Source organism: Pteropus vampyrus, unplaced genomic scaffold (genome assembly GCF_000151845.1).
Source record: "Pteropus vampyrus isolate Shadow unplaced genomic scaffold, Pvam_2.0 Scaffold140, whole genome shotgun sequence".
Classification (NCBI taxonomy): Eukaryota; Metazoa; Chordata; class Mammalia; order Chiroptera; family Pteropodidae; genus Pteropus; species Pteropus vampyrus.
This window is the reverse complement of record NW_011888921.1, coordinates 5,047,966-5,061,829: the sequence shown is the minus strand read 5'-3', so window position 1 is coordinate 5,061,829 and position 13,864 is coordinate 5,047,966. Positions and strand designations below refer to the sequence as shown.

General features: G+C 52.5%; 2 protein-coding genes across 5 annotated transcripts; one reads left to right on the top strand and one right to left on the bottom strand.

Annotated features, from left to right (window-relative positions):
• Window positions 1-459: 459 nt before the first annotated feature.
• C1QL4 (complement C1q like 4) lies at window positions 460-4,589 on the top strand. Its single transcript, XM_011368276.2, has 2 exons — window positions 460-1,698; window positions 3,788-4,589. Exons 1-2 carry the CDS (start codon window positions 1,162-1,164, stop codon window positions 3,965-3,967), a joined length of 717 nt encoding a protein of 238 aa, XP_011366578.1. The 5' UTR covers window positions 460-1,161; the 3' UTR covers window positions 3,968-4,589.
• Window positions 4,590-5,211: 622 nt separating this feature from the next.
• Window positions 5,212-11,770, bottom strand: TROAP (trophinin associated protein). 4 transcript variants are annotated; one of them, XM_011368273.2, is made up of 15 exons: window positions 11,617-11,770; window positions 11,209-11,363; window positions 10,925-11,111; window positions 10,241-10,398; window positions 10,020-10,157; window positions 9,746-9,828; window positions 9,188-9,240; window positions 8,607-8,728; window positions 7,539-7,655; window positions 7,348-7,431; window positions 7,205-7,264; window positions 6,811-6,945; window positions 6,017-6,650; window positions 5,548-5,741; window positions 5,212-5,387 (listed from the first exon to the last, which is right to left on the bottom strand). In XM_011368273.2, the coding sequence occupies exons 2-15, from the start codon at window positions 11,350-11,352 to the stop codon at window positions 5,340-5,342; spliced, it is 2,157 nt and encodes a 718-aa protein (XP_011366575.1). In that variant the 5' UTR covers window positions 11,353-11,363; window positions 11,617-11,770; the 3' UTR covers window positions 5,212-5,339. The 4 variants fall into 4 exon arrangements, with proteins under 4 accessions (XP_011366575.1, XP_011366574.1, XP_011366576.1 ...); XM_011368272.2 differs by lacking the exon at window positions 11,617-11,770 and adding an exon at window positions 11,451-11,610; XM_011368274.2 differs by lacking the exons at window positions 7,348-7,431; window positions 11,617-11,770 and adding an exon at window positions 11,451-11,610.
• Between the last annotated feature and the right edge of the window lie 2,094 nt (window positions 11,771-13,864).

Genomic DNA, 13,864 nt, shown 5'->3' with positions numbered 1-13,864 from the left:
GATTTGCCTTTTCCAATTCAGGCCAACGTGTACCCGTTGAACCCTTTACCATATGTTATTTGGTTATGGGTACTGAGGGGTGTGGAATGGTGAATTTCTCTTTTCTCACCCTTCTTGTTTGTTGGATTTCATTTTCCTTTTTCTTTTTTCTTTTTTTTGGGGGGGAGGAAGGGGCTCTTTTTAGCTCAGAAATACACTTCTGTCTTCTCTGTGTATTCTCTGGGCTGTGGGAATACCCAACTCCGGGTAGAGGGTGAAAGTAAGGATAGGTTGGGGTATAGTGAACCCCTGCATAATAAGGTTCAGAGCCTGGTAGCAACCACGAGGCTGGGGGCCCGAGGGTGGGGGCCGCTGCCGGCCCCGCCCCCGAGCTTTCCTCTTTGGACGCCAGGGGTCGCTCCACCCCCAGCCGCTTATAGCGGCTCCCGGCGCTCGGCTGCTCACACCACCCGCACCGCGCCCTGGGAGGGAGGGGTGGAAGGTTAGGGACGCAGAGAGGGAGAGCGCTATCAGCAGAGAGACGCGGGGCCAGGGCTCTAGCAGGGGCTGGGGCCTCAGCTGGGGTAGCAAAGCGGGTCAATGCTCTCCAAGAGCCGGAGCGCAAACCTACAAGGAGGTCCAGTCCGGTGAGCACTACCCGAAGCGCAGAGCCCGGGACGTCCAGAGCGCGGAGAGTAGTCCCCACTCCAGCGAGGAGCGATCCGTCTGGGTAGCTGGGGATCTAGGCGCCGCCATCCTTGAGAAAGCAGCTGTCCCGAGAGCAAGCATCCTAGATCTGTAAGAAACCAGCCGTCCGAGAAGCCGCAGATGTCAGGTGCCCGGGAACGTTAGGCTGAACAGGAGGGTAATAGAGGACCACAGGCTCTGAACCGTCGGGAGCTACCCCTGGCTCGACCCACGCGGGGACCTCCGCCTTGACGGAAGGTTTGGGGAACAGCACCTCTGAGGCGGGAACCCACCGAGGAGGGGGGTCGGGCGCAGCCGTCGGGGGGTGGGGAGGGTTCCGACCCAGGACCGAGCCCGGTCACCGCCTCCGGGGCTCGCAGAAAGCCCTGGGCCTCCGCCGCCATTGCGCCCAAAAGTGAGGAAGACCTGCTGGCCCTGGCTGCATCGCGTCTGAGCCGCCGCAAGCGGGTAGCGGGCGCGGCCGTCGGGGTGGCCATGGTGCTGCTTCTGCTGGTGGCTATTCCGCTGCTGGTGCACAGCTCCCGCGGGCCGGCTCACTACGAGATGCTGGGTCGCTGTCGCATGGTGTGCGACCCACATGGGCCCCGAGGCCCAGGACCCGACGGCGCGCCCGTTTCGGTGCCCCCCTTCCCACCCGGCTCCAAGGGAGAGGTGGGCCGGCGTGGGAAGGCAGGTCTGCGAGGGCCCCCGGGACCACCAGGTCCCAGAGGGCCTCCAGGAGAGCCCGGCAGGCCAGGTCTTCCGGGCCCTCCCGGCCCGGGCCCCGGCGGGGTGGCGGCCCCTGTCGGCTACGTGCCTCGCATTGCCTTCTATGCGGGCTTGCGGCGGCCACACGAAGGTTATGAGGTGCTGCGTTTTGATGACGTGGTGACTAACGTGGGCAACGCTTACGAGGCGGCCAGCGGCAAGTTCACCTGCCCTATGCCGGGTGTCTACTTCTTCGCTTACCATGTGCTTATGCGCGGCGGCGACGGCACGAGCATGTGGGCCGACCTGATGAAAAATGGACAGGTGAGATGACCATTTCCCACCTAGCCCCAGATCCGCGGGATCGCTTTGTAAATCTCCCTGCACTCATTACGCAACCCGATCCCCTTCCCCAAACAGCGTCACTGAATACAGGAATGCCCGCCCGGCTGCCAAGAACTTAGAAATCGTTTCCTTTAGTCAAAGAGGAGTTGGGGCTGGAGGAAAGGAAACGACCTGTCCAGGGTCTCACAGAGCGTTAGGAGTGGTGTCAGAATTAGAATTCGGGATTCAAAGCGTGATGTCTGCAGCCACCATCTCACACTTCAACTATAGGCAACCGTACACCAAACCTCTTTGATGTCTGGCCCTGCCATTTAGCCTCTTTTGTCCTCCTGCCTTGGGCTACTCTCTCTTCTGCAGCAGCCCTCCTGGACTTCAGGTTTCCCAGCCTTGTGATGGGCCACGAGTTACCTGGAGCCTGGCACCTTGAAATTAGAATGGAATCTGGGTCCAGGCAGTAGGCAGTCAGCAGCCATTCCGTGGGGGAGTTCAGCTTGAATTTTTGAGGAAAATGTACAAAGAAGAAAAACACTGGCTCACCTGCCCAAGCTCTGTTAGCCCCAGTACCTGGGGCCAGTTCTAGAGAGGAGCTAACCCTCAGCTAATACTGGGTTAGTAGGCAGAGATGAGAAGTGATATGACAGCTAAGTGATCAGCCAGGCCCCTTGAAGAAATGAGTTTGGAGGAGGAAAGAACAAAGGTCAGATAAAGCAGAAGTCTTGGACCCCAGCCTGGTCCAGTAGGCTGCACATTCTCCTTTTAAACCTTTGGCCTCCAGGTTTTGCTGCTCCCTGCTCGGGAGAATAGCCCCAAATGACTTAGCTGGCAGACTGGGACACAGCTAAAGGAGTGATAGGCCGCAGGGGTAGGGATTAGGTTAGGTGCCTGGGTAGGAATAAGGTTGGGGTTTAGTGGTGACCTCCAAATGCCTGTGCAGTTGAGTGGTGTTGATAGTGAAGCATCAGGCCTGCTCATCCTGACTGTCTGAAATCTGAGCCCTGCTAAGGCTGCAGCACCCTCCTGTTCCAAGACCCGCAGGCATTACATTGGGGTCTCATTCCAGCAGGGCTGCCCCAGGAGCCCAGGGAAAGGGAGTGAGAGTGTATGTGTGTTTGTATGGAAGTGAGATAGCGTACGTGTGCAAGGGAATGTGAGTGCGTGCGTGATGTGTCTGGGTGTGGGATGTGAAGGTGTGAGAATAGAGCATGTCTATCTGCTTGTGGCACTGAGTGGGTGTGCATGGTCTGTGAAGAGTATCTGTGAGTGGGTGAGGGAGACAGTGTGTACCTGGAGTGTGTCGGTTTGGGAGGGACACGGCGTCCCTCCACTCTGTATTCCGCAGCGCCCGCGCTGCGGGCCCTGAGGATGGTAAATAGTGATTAGAATAATGATGAATAATTAATGAGTTAATAACCATCCCCCACGGGACAGGAAGAGCGGGGTTGGGGCAGGGCTAGTGGCCAGAGGCGACCAACAGCAGGGAGCCAGAGTGGAGGAGGGGCTACCTGTTGGGGCAGAAGGTGACCCCTAGATGGGGGCTCCAGAGGCACCTGGGAGGCAAGAATGCATCATTGCACCTTCCCACCCTTGCATACACACAGATACATCTGTGCCCTATCACTGGGGAAAGGGACCACAAGTTTAGGAGGCCAAATGGGGTTCAGAATCTTAGAATTTACTCTATTGGCTAATTTTATTTTTAAAATGATAATAATAGCAAAGCCTTACAGTGTTTTCTATATATAGTAACTCATTTATATGTAGTAATTCACATGTAGTAACTCATTTAATCTTAACAGACTTAGAAGGTAGTCTCTATTATTACCTCCCACCTTATAGCTCAAATTGAGGACCAGAGAAGAAGTGAAACTTGCCCAAGTCACACAGCTAGTGAATGGTGGTGCCCGTGAAGCTCAGCGATCTCCTGGCCTCTACTTGTCCTCTCCAGCTACTACAGCCAGCTCCCCTAGTGCCGGCTTCACAGGCCTAGCTACACCTACTCAGCCAGACCCCTCTCATCACCCCAGGTCCGCACAGGCCGTCAGGGGGTTGTCGTGTTCTCTCTTGATAGGTCCGGGCCAGCGCCATTGCCCAGGACGCGGACCAGAACTACGACTACGCCAGCAACAGCGTGATCCTGCACCTGGATGTGGGCGATGAAGTCTTCATCAAGCTGGATGGTGGGAAGGTGCACGGAGGGAACACCAACAAGTACAGCACTTTTTCTGGCTTCATCATCTACCCAGACTGAGCCGGGCCCCATCCCCCACGCATCCCCCTTCTCCTCGGCTCCCCTCCTTACCCACCTTCAACCCGCCCCACCCCAGGCACCACCCCCATCCTTTGAGAGCCTGGCAGTGGAGCAAACTCTCCTGCTCCTGGAGGAAGCCTTAATGGGCGGACTCTTGGTGCTCTGGGGTATAAGTGGCTGGGGAGCGGAGGCCGGGGCAGAGGAGGAGCTGAGCGGCTTGGGAAGGGAACTGGAGCATCAGTGAGCATCGGGCCTATGAGGAAAGTCCGGAGAGGGGCGGAGGTCGTGCTCCTCTCTTCCACCGGGAGCTAGAGTAATCTCACTAGCCGGACTTGGCATTTAGGGAGGGAGAGACCAGAAACAGGAGACCACATAGGCGGGAGGAGACGTTTGGACTGGGTAGGCACTGGTCCTCTGTCATGACTTTTTCTCAACTTCCCCACCTCCCCTCATCTCCATTTTTTTGGCCCGGTCCAGCAGCCTTCTTGTGAACTGGAGGAACCAGTGAATTTTTTCCTAGCATTTAAAACTCATTCTGTACAGTCCCCATTTCACTCCCATCCTGGCTGGGCCCTGGGGCTACAGCTGTTGTTGTCTCATCCAATAAAGTGAAGTTAGAGAACATGCGTGCCTCTTAACTGGAGCACAGAGTGGGGATAAGTGGCCGACCCATTCCCTTACTCTTCTCAAGGACTCCCACCCTACCAGAGGCAAAAGTTTAGTTCTTCCAGGCAAGGCCTGCCTCTGGAGGAGAAGAGGAGGGTAGTAGTTCAGGGCTTCTGCTGTGATATGGAAAGGGGGAGGTGGGGTGGTATCAGCTTAAGGGGAGCTTTGAGCCTTACACTGTGGGGAGACACCAACCAGAGTAACACTAACACGAGAGGGTTCCAAGGATATGGGTCTGGTTCCTCAGCTTTCTGCCAGATGTAGGAAAAGAGTTGTAAGAGGAGCTCTAATAGGGGATGAGGGAGTTACTGACAGCTCCTGAAAGTGGCACTGATCTCAAGAACAGCAGGTCCACAAAGGCCCACATTTGATCCCCAACACACTTATAGAGCTTGCTGAGCAGTAGGGTGGGCAAGAGTGGGATGACTTCCTCCCTTTAGGCTAGCTCCAATGTGAGGGGAGCCTGGAAGATCCCGAGAACCCAGGGCTGGCTCTAAGATGGAGGACACTGCCACCATGTGGGCAACTGGAGAACAACAGCAGTAGCTGGCCTAGGTCAGACTAGATAGAAACAGACATTCTCGACATTGTAGAAACTTTATTAAAGGACAAAAGGGCATCGGTTCGTAGTCCCATGGCACGGACCAACAATAAATAAGGGCTAAAAGGAAGGAGAAGAGCAGGGCACGAGCAGAAGACAGATGCTTCATGACGGAGAATCCCGAAGGGCAGCAGAACCGACTGGAATAAAACACTGGAGAGAGAGAAGACCGTGTCACAGCCCAACCATCCTTGAATGGAGACAGCCCTTCCCCGGACTTGTGTAAAGGAGCTGAGGTTGGCCCCCTGCCCCACTTCCTACTTCTCACAGGATTGTTGTACAGGCACAACCTGGCTATGGATAGAAGTCTCACCAGGGCTTCCTGCCATTCCAGCAATGTAGCCACAGGGTTGGTGCAGACCCTGGAGGGGACTGAGGGTGGGGCTCGGCTGGTGTAGAAGGCACACTCATCATCCAGGCGCGCCTCATGGAAGCAGTGGATGGCGGTCAGACATGCTTTGAGACGCTGCCTCAGGGCCAGGGTTCCAGGAGCCAAACTGCTGGGGCCTGGGGGCCAAGGACCACAGAGAGTTCAGGGTGGGCTCTGGAGTCCTATACTCCCACCATTACTGCCTTTCTCATTCCTCCACCAAGGACCAAACCAATTAGGAGCACAGGGCTGGAGGCCCAGCTCTGCCCTTCTTCCCAAAGGAGAGCTGGACTGGGGCAGGGCAGGTGGAAGAAAGAAAGCATGGGATCACCTGGTACAGGGCAGGCGATCCCACTCCCAGTGAGAGATGAAAACCTCATTTGTTCACAACTCCTTCGAACCAATTCCTTACCTGCCTGGCCTATTGGGGGCCTCATAGACTGGAGTGAGCGGATAGGGGGGCTGGCACAAAGTGGGCGCTGAGAGGAAAATATCACGCTGGTGGTCGCTGGAGCCCACAGACTGCAGCAGGGTTGTGGGCTGGACTCTGGATTCCTAGGTTCCAGGGAGCAGGCCTCTGATGCCCCAGGTTCTGCCCTAGGGGAGGGCTCTGAGAGTCCAGTTTGCCCCTGGGGGCAGACCTGAAGGGGTTCAGGCTCTACCAGAGGGAAGGCCTCTGATACCTTAGGCTGTTCCTGGGTGGTAGGCTCTGGTATCTCAGGCTCCCTCCTATGACAGGACACTGGGGGGCCTGGCTCTGCTATAGGGCAGAGCTGAGCTACCTCAGGCTCTGCTCTAGGGGAGCAATGTAGTTCTCCACACTCCTCTGAAAGGCAGGGCTTTGGCAGTCCAGATTGTTGTAACAGTTCAGGAAGGTGGAAAGCCTCTGAATTATGCTCTGGGCCATTCAGAGTTCTAGGAATCTCAGCCAACAGGGACTGAAGTTCAACCATATCCAGAGAGGAGGCTTCATTAAGATGGGCACACTTGCCCCGTGCCAGCCCTTCTACCTCCTGTTGCAAAAGCTGCTGCAGGATACTGATGCGCTGTGGGTGGGAGAGAGTATATCTCAGTGTGATGTCAAGATGTGAGTTCAAGTCTCTACCCACACTGTCTTTTTCTCATAACCCCTCTCTTCCTGTTTCTCCCTTCCCCAGCCCAGTCACTGCCCATCAGGCATCAAAGCTGTTGTCCATACAGACCCACCTGCATCTTGAGCTCCTGGAGGTTGGGGGGTGTACTGTGGTGGGGTCCATGCGGAGTTGTCACAGGTGGTTTCCCAGTCCCCTCCTGCAACCTTACACAACTCTCCTGGTCAAATAACCGGACTGCAATCTGCTCCTGCCACACGGGAAGAGAGGGACCACATGAGAAAGTCTGGCTGGGGCAGGAAAACCAGTCTGAGTCCCACCCTCATGAGGAAGGGATCAGGTCCCTAATAGACAGGCCCTAGACTGAGATTAGGAGGGACAGCAGAGAAGCAGGGAGAGTTGGAGAGTTAGGTAGCTTTTCCAGAGAGCCCACCTGCCTCATACTGCTGGGCCTCAGGCCAATAGGATAGAGTGAGGGATCACGGCATGGAAAGGCTTTGGGCACTTACCCAGGGCAGGGCAGGCTCTTCAGGGCAAGAATGAGGGGAGAGGCCACTCAAACATCGGGCCTGGACAGAAGTGAGATGTCATAACTCTCCCTGCACCCATTCATTCCCTTCCTATGCCAGCTACCTCCCCTGCCCTCTTTTACCTGCTGAGCTCTGGGGGCTGATGGGATGGGCGTGAACTGGGTTTTGGGGTGAAGGGCGGGACGCCGCAACACTGAGTATGAGCTCTGGGGAGAGATGGGGGTGGCTGAGCAAAGACAAAACCTAGGCCTAGCAGGGATCCCAGCCAGACTGTTCTGCCCCTGCACAGCCCCTAGGAACTGTGGATACAAACCCGAGCTGAGGGGCTAGGGGAGGGGACACGCTGAGCCAGTCCAAAAGGGGATGGACAGGGAATGGATGGTAGCAGCAAACTGCCAGGGGAGGGCATCAGGTTGCAGTCACGACTGTCCTGTGGAAAGAAACAAGGTAGAAAAGTGATCTCTACTCCCTCATCTTCCTAGGACTTGCTCTCACTACAGCAGCCAGTGTGATTCTTTTAAGACCTAATCAAATCACATCACTCCCTTGTTCATTCCCCGTCCCCATGTCTTTCCACTCATGCCAAGTAAAAGCCAAGGTCTTACACTGGTTTTTAAATTCTTACCTAGTCTGATCCTGTCATTGCACTAATCTCACTTCCTGTCATTCTCCTTACTTGGTTCAGCCTCGCTGGTATCTCTCTTTTGCTGATCCTTAAATACACTAGGTACATTCCTTCCTCAGGGCCTTTGCATCTGTAGTTCTCCTGGAATGTTCTTCTCCCAGATATCTGTATGGCTCACTCCCTCAACATCTGGTCTTCACTTAAACATCATCTTCTCAATGAGATCCCCTGACCAATCTATTTGAAATTGTAATACCAAACCCCACCCCCACTTCCACTTCCCCTTCAGTGCCTTAATATTTTTTTAGAGAGTATTTATCACCATCTGACATACTATACATTTTACAATGTATTTACTTTTTGCCTCCCCATTCTAGAATGTGAACTTTTTTACTACTGTATATCCAGAACCTAAAACAGTGCTTGATACACAGTAGCTGATCAATAAATACTTGTGGAGTGAATGAATAAATGCTTTGGTTGACAAATATCAGTTCTCTCAGCACTGAACTGATGGTGAGATGAGTATATACCAGACTGTGACCTCTCATCCCCAGGCCCAAAATACCTGGTGAACAGAGGCTAGTCTTAATCTGGAGAGGGCTTGGGCCCATCACGATTAAATCCAGACCCAATTCACATCCGAGGCCCAGGACTGCCTGGCTCTACCCACAATCTTCAGTGCTGGTTGCTACTGGGGAATCCCCAAGCATCTCCCTTCCCCACTTTCTCCATCCCAGGAGGGTCCCATCTCACCCTAGTGTGGGTTATGTCTCGGGTTTCTCTTAATGGAACCCACTGCGCCAGACTGAGGGGGCGCCCTCCTCCTTCATCTGAGTGAGTGACAACTTCATGTTCTCCTTCAGGGAGAGAGGAAGCTAGGAGGAAACAGGAAATTTGCTGTAGCATTTGAAGCACTCACCAAAGTCTGGCATAGGCTTTGCAACCTCTAAAGACGGTATGTCAGTTTGATAGCCCCCACTGCCTCATCAGGGGTGGGGACCCATCCAGCATCCCTTTGGAGCCCAGAACTATCTCAATAATCACTTATTAATCTGAGCACCCTGAGGAGGGGTGTGATGGCTCTTAGGCTGAGAAAAGAATAGTGAGCGGAAGGTAAATCTCGTAGGTGGTGGCAGGGAGAATTTAGAAATGGGGACCGCCTTCTTGGTCGCCAATGCAACTGGGCCAACCTAGCCTATCAAGGTCTCTCTCTCTCCAGCTCCTTCTGATCTGGCCTTTCTCCTTTCCCCCAGCCCACTGAGCTTTCTCATCTTGCTCCATACTGTAGGCAGCCCACCTGCTCCTGTTCTCTCCCCATGGCCAGATACACTCACCAGACTGGACTGGGGTCTCCAGGAGCAATCTTGAGGCCTGGCTCACTGAAGTCCTGATGACAATAAGAAAAGCAGCTAGCAGTCACCGAGTACCAAGTATGAGCTGGGCACTGTGCTAACTGCTTTATAAACGTCATCTCATTTCATTTTCACAACCACCTCCAATGAGAACATGAACATTATCATCATTTGACAGATTAAAGAAATTGAAACTTGGAGGTTCAGGCAATCTTGCATAATTAGTAAGTGCCAAGAGTCAGGAATCAAACCCAGATTCCATTTATTGCTACAGTCTGTGGTCTAGCCATTAAACAAGAGACAGCACCTCTCATTTTGGTATCCTTCCCCCACCAACAACCTGAAGAAACTGATGTCCTACTGAGGCCTGGCTATGAACCTCTGAATCCTATTCCACAAGCTCACCCTGAGCAGTCACAGGGTTCCCCACTTCCCCTCCCGGGTTGATGGGAAGTCCAAAAGCTACTGGAAGGCCCCAGCTCTGAACGACCCTTGTATCAAACTGGATCATTTTTTTCAAAATGACCCCCTCCTTCTCACCGGCTGCTGCCGCCTGTCTCTCTTCTTAGCTCCTGGAGGCTGGTGCGAGCAGAGGGATGAAAGGAAGGTCCTGAAGGTGGAATCTGACTCATAGAAGCAGAAGAAAAAAGTAGAATCAGAGGTGGCCCCAAACTTTCAGGCCTCACCACCAACCCCATCTGCCTCCATAGAAACCTTTTGGCTCATCATGAAGTATCTTCTCTCCCAAGGCCTAGCTTTGTTCCTGGAAGGAGCTCCCAGAAACACTGAGTATCAGCCCATCAAGGGCACTCACCAGAGCCTCAAGCCTCTGGGCGCACAAGGTCCGGCTGCAGGGTCCTGGTCCCTCAAGCCTCGAAAAGCAGGAAGCCCTGGCAGGGTCCAGTCGGTGTGTGGGAGTTCTCGGGGCCAAATATGCAGAGACCCGGGCACCCTAGGACCCCAAAAGAGGCTATCAGCTTAGGATTCCCTCCTCGGTCTACCCCAGCCTGATCTCCTCATATCCTGTCTCATTACCTGGCCCCTCCGGATGGTGCCTCCCTGGCTCCCTCGAACCAGTACTCTCTGAGCCAGACTGGGCTGGCGCCCCAGGCGACAGCTCTTCACCCCCTCACCTGACAGGATGGTGGCCAGGGCCTCAGGGTCAGCCACAAACTCTACGACTCCTGGAACCTCTGCAAGGGAAGAGAAGGAATGGTGAGAAGGAACAGGAAGTGGGAAGGCTGAGGGGCCAGGTACCCTAGTGTGGTCACCTTGAGGTTCAAAAGTGAGCCAAAGAGACTCATAAATTGGACTCAACTCACCAAACGTTCACAGAACTTTGTTCTATGTAAGTTAATACTCTAGGTCCTGGGGCTCAGAGATGACTAAGACAAAGACTTCATCCTCAAGAAGCTATCATCGAACTATACAGAGGTAACAGACTCAAGCCAAAGTATGGACATGTTATAAAAGAGTATTGTAAGCTCTTAGAACACAGAGCAATTGATTGTGACTGGGGAGCTGGAAAAGGTTTTGGAAGGGATGACATTTTGCTGAAGGAAGGAGAGAACTTCTGAGAGCAAAGAGCTTTCCAGAAGCAGGGATGAGTACTCATTGTCAGCAGGAGACTGGAATGAGTGCAAAGCCCTAAACCCCACTATGTCTATCCCATTCTCCCACTTGGCCAAGGAGACTGTGTTGTAGGCCTCCAACAGGTACCTGTCTGGGGAGAGGGCCCAGGCCTCACATTTTGTCCCCTAGGGCTAGGCCTGAGCTCCTCCAAGGGGTTCCGGTGCTTAGTGCTCCCCACGAATCTCTCTGATTTCTCTGTTTGATGTGTGGCTTTTGGTCTGGGGCCTGCTGAATCAACGAGGGGACGCTGAATACTGAATTTCTGCTCCAAACTCTAGGGGAAAGAAAGACAAAAAGTTCAGCGTTGGGGTGCATTGCTTCTGTGTGCTGCTTTCTGTAGCTACTACCTTCATCTACCAGGGCCTTCTTACCTTTGGATCTTGGTTTTCCTGGTCCAGGGTGCAGGCCTTGACTGTGGGGAGAGGCGGGCATCTCTTCGAGCGGACCGGAATCTTGCTAGGGGTGGGTGATACACCCCGGAGGAGAGGATCCCTCTTGGTTTGGAAGGTGGTCATGACGGCTACAACTGAGATGGGAAAGAAGGCAAGTTCAGGGATCCAAGGGCAGCCAGTTCGAGGTTTCGGTCCGTTCCTCACATCCCTGATACTCCCACTTTGGCCCAAATCCATGCTCCTAGAAAACTCGGCGCCTGCAAGGCCGCTCTTCTGGTACCACCTCTAGACAACTTGAGCCAACTCTTTCGCCCTGGGACCTTGAGCTGCCTCTCTTCCTTATAAACCTCCACAGCCCTCATTCCTTCCAAGATCCCTGTGCCGCACCTTCCCCAGAAGCCCTCAGGGTCGCCCCCACTTCTTCGCTTTCTCCCTGACTTGAGTTCTGCTGCAGCTACTTCCCCAATTTGTAAAATACGCCAAGCCCCTGATTGGCTCGTCCGCGCTCCTGCCGGAGGCGCGTGACACCTGACTCAGCCGTCCAGTGCGCAGGCTTCGGAGGCGGGGTCCAAAATAGGACTAGTTGTTGAACCACTTTCTGGCCAGGAAAAAAAAACTGATCCGGTTCAATCAGCCAATCCGAGAGCGGAGAGCAGCGTGGAAGGCGGGGAAAGAGGAAGGAGGAGGCAGTTCTGAGGCCGGGGAAGGCGTGGCACCCCGATTGTGGGCAACAACGGGCGCCTTCGTACTCTCGCGAGGTCTCGGGACTGAGAGGGAAAGACCGTTCTCGCGGCATTTTGGGAAGGGCTTGTTGTCCTGATTACGTTTGTCTGTGTGGGCGGCTAGTGGGAACCCCTGACTCATCTCTAAGCTGAGTGTGGCGTCAAGCTTTGGGGTCGCCATTACAGACACATAAAAAACATCGTGCTACGCACGAAGCATCACTCTCCCTCCTGTCTTCTGCCTTCCAACTCCACTACCTATTTCAATTCCTCAGATTTGTCCTGTTCCTTCTAGTCTATGTCTGGAATGCCTTTTGTTTGTTTCCACTCTTATTCGTGCCTCCAAATTGATATTCACTGTTCCTTAGGACTTCCTTGAACCCCTTTACTTACAACCCACCCTAATCTAAAAAGATTCCTTGGTTATATGCTCTCAAAGAACAGTGTTTATTATCTCAGCATGTATCCAGTTGGTAATTGTATATTCATCAATGTGAACATAATATGTTCATTAAACTCCATCTCCCCTACTAGACCTCCATGAGGATGGTGACCCTTTATGTTTGGCTTGCCATCATGTTTTCAATGCCTTGCATTCTGCCCAGCTTGCAAAGGTGCTCAATGTTTGTCGAGTGAGTGAATGGATGAATAATTGATCAAATGAATGCATGCAGGGACAAGGAAGATCTCCAAGAAGAAATATTTGAACCTCCTTTTTAAAAAGAACACTATTCTAGTCACTACTTATCGGCAAGGGCAAGAAGACATGAAAGACTATGGAATGTTCAGAGAATACTGAGTCAGCGGTAAAAGCGACGTGGGAAATAAAACTGGCAAGATGGTTCGAGTTGAGGGAAAGGGAAGGTCACATCATTCCACCAACAGTTACTGTGAATGCGTCAATTCCAACCACTAGATCTGCAGGGATGGCTACTAACAAGTACCGTGTGCCTATTGTGTGTAAGATCCTTTGCTAGGCATTCAGGATCTGAGGAGGAATAAGACTGAAGTTTGAAGGATGCAAAGGCACCAGGATGGATGATGTTGGTTGCACAGTAGCTTTATATGATGTTAAGGTGGCACAGTGCAGGTTGGTCTTCATCTTCACGAACCTGGAAACTTGAATTTGTCAGGCTACCCAGAGTAGATCTTCAGACTGATTCACACTAATCAAATTAGTATGAGAAACAGAGTGATTTACCATGAGCAATATACCATTCGATGACCAAAAATATTTATGCCTATTCTTGAGGGCACACAGAATCAAGGTACGAAGGAGACTGATTTTATATCAGAGAAGTCTTTAAAGGAACCAACGCTCAGAATATCTGCCAAGCCTATCAGAGCATCCAGTCTGTTTTCTGCATAGCAGTCAGAGTGACCTGCTTCTGTTTGTCTTTGCTGGACCATTCCTACGGAGACTTGAGTTGATCCTCTTCTTTAGGTTATAACACAATGTTTTCATCAACATGCTAACCACCTCTCTTGTTTTATTTTGTCACCTGCTTTCATTCCCTGTCTGCTATCCTATTCTCCTCAAAAGACACTACTCATGTGTGCTTGATATATGTTCCTAACTATGCATGTATGCTTGTATAATATGTAAAGTTATGTAAAATTTCCTATTACTACTATAAAACAATACAAATTTATTCTCTTTTAGGTCTGGAGGTCAGAAGTCTAGATTCAAGTGTTGGCAGGGCTCCATTCCTTCTGGAAGCTTCCAGAAAGAGTCTGTTTGCCTTTTCCAGCTTCTAGAGGCTGCCAGCATTCCTGAGCTTGTGGCCCCTTCTTCCATCTCTATAACTTCTTGCTTCTGTCATCATATTTACTTACTTCTGCCTCCCTCTTATACAGACTCTGTAATTGCATCAGCTCTATCCATATAGTCCAGGATGATCTCTCCATCTCAA

What these genes read in the sequence shown, in the direction of transcription:
- C1QL4 (XM_011368276.2), top strand. Translation starts at nt 1,162, where the DNA reads ATGGTGCTGCTTCTGCTGGTGGCTATTCCGCTGCTGGTGCACAGCTCC. An exon ending in ACCTGATGAAAAATGGACAG is followed by an intron (nt 1,699 to 3,787) that starts GTGAGATGACCA and finishes CTCTCTTGATAG; the next exon opens with GTCCGGGCCAGCGCCATTGC.
- TROAP (XM_011368272.2), bottom strand. An exon ending in AGGAAAACCAAGATCCAAAG is followed by an intron (nt 11,112 to 11,208) that starts GTAAGAAGGCCC and finishes TCTTTCCCCTAG; the next exon opens with AGTTTGGAGCAGAAATTCAG. An exon ending in CCCCTAGCCCCTCAGCTCGG is followed by an intron (nt 7,432 to 7,538) that starts GTTTGTATCCAC and finishes ATCTCTCCCCAG; the next exon opens with AGCTCATACTCAGTGTTGCG.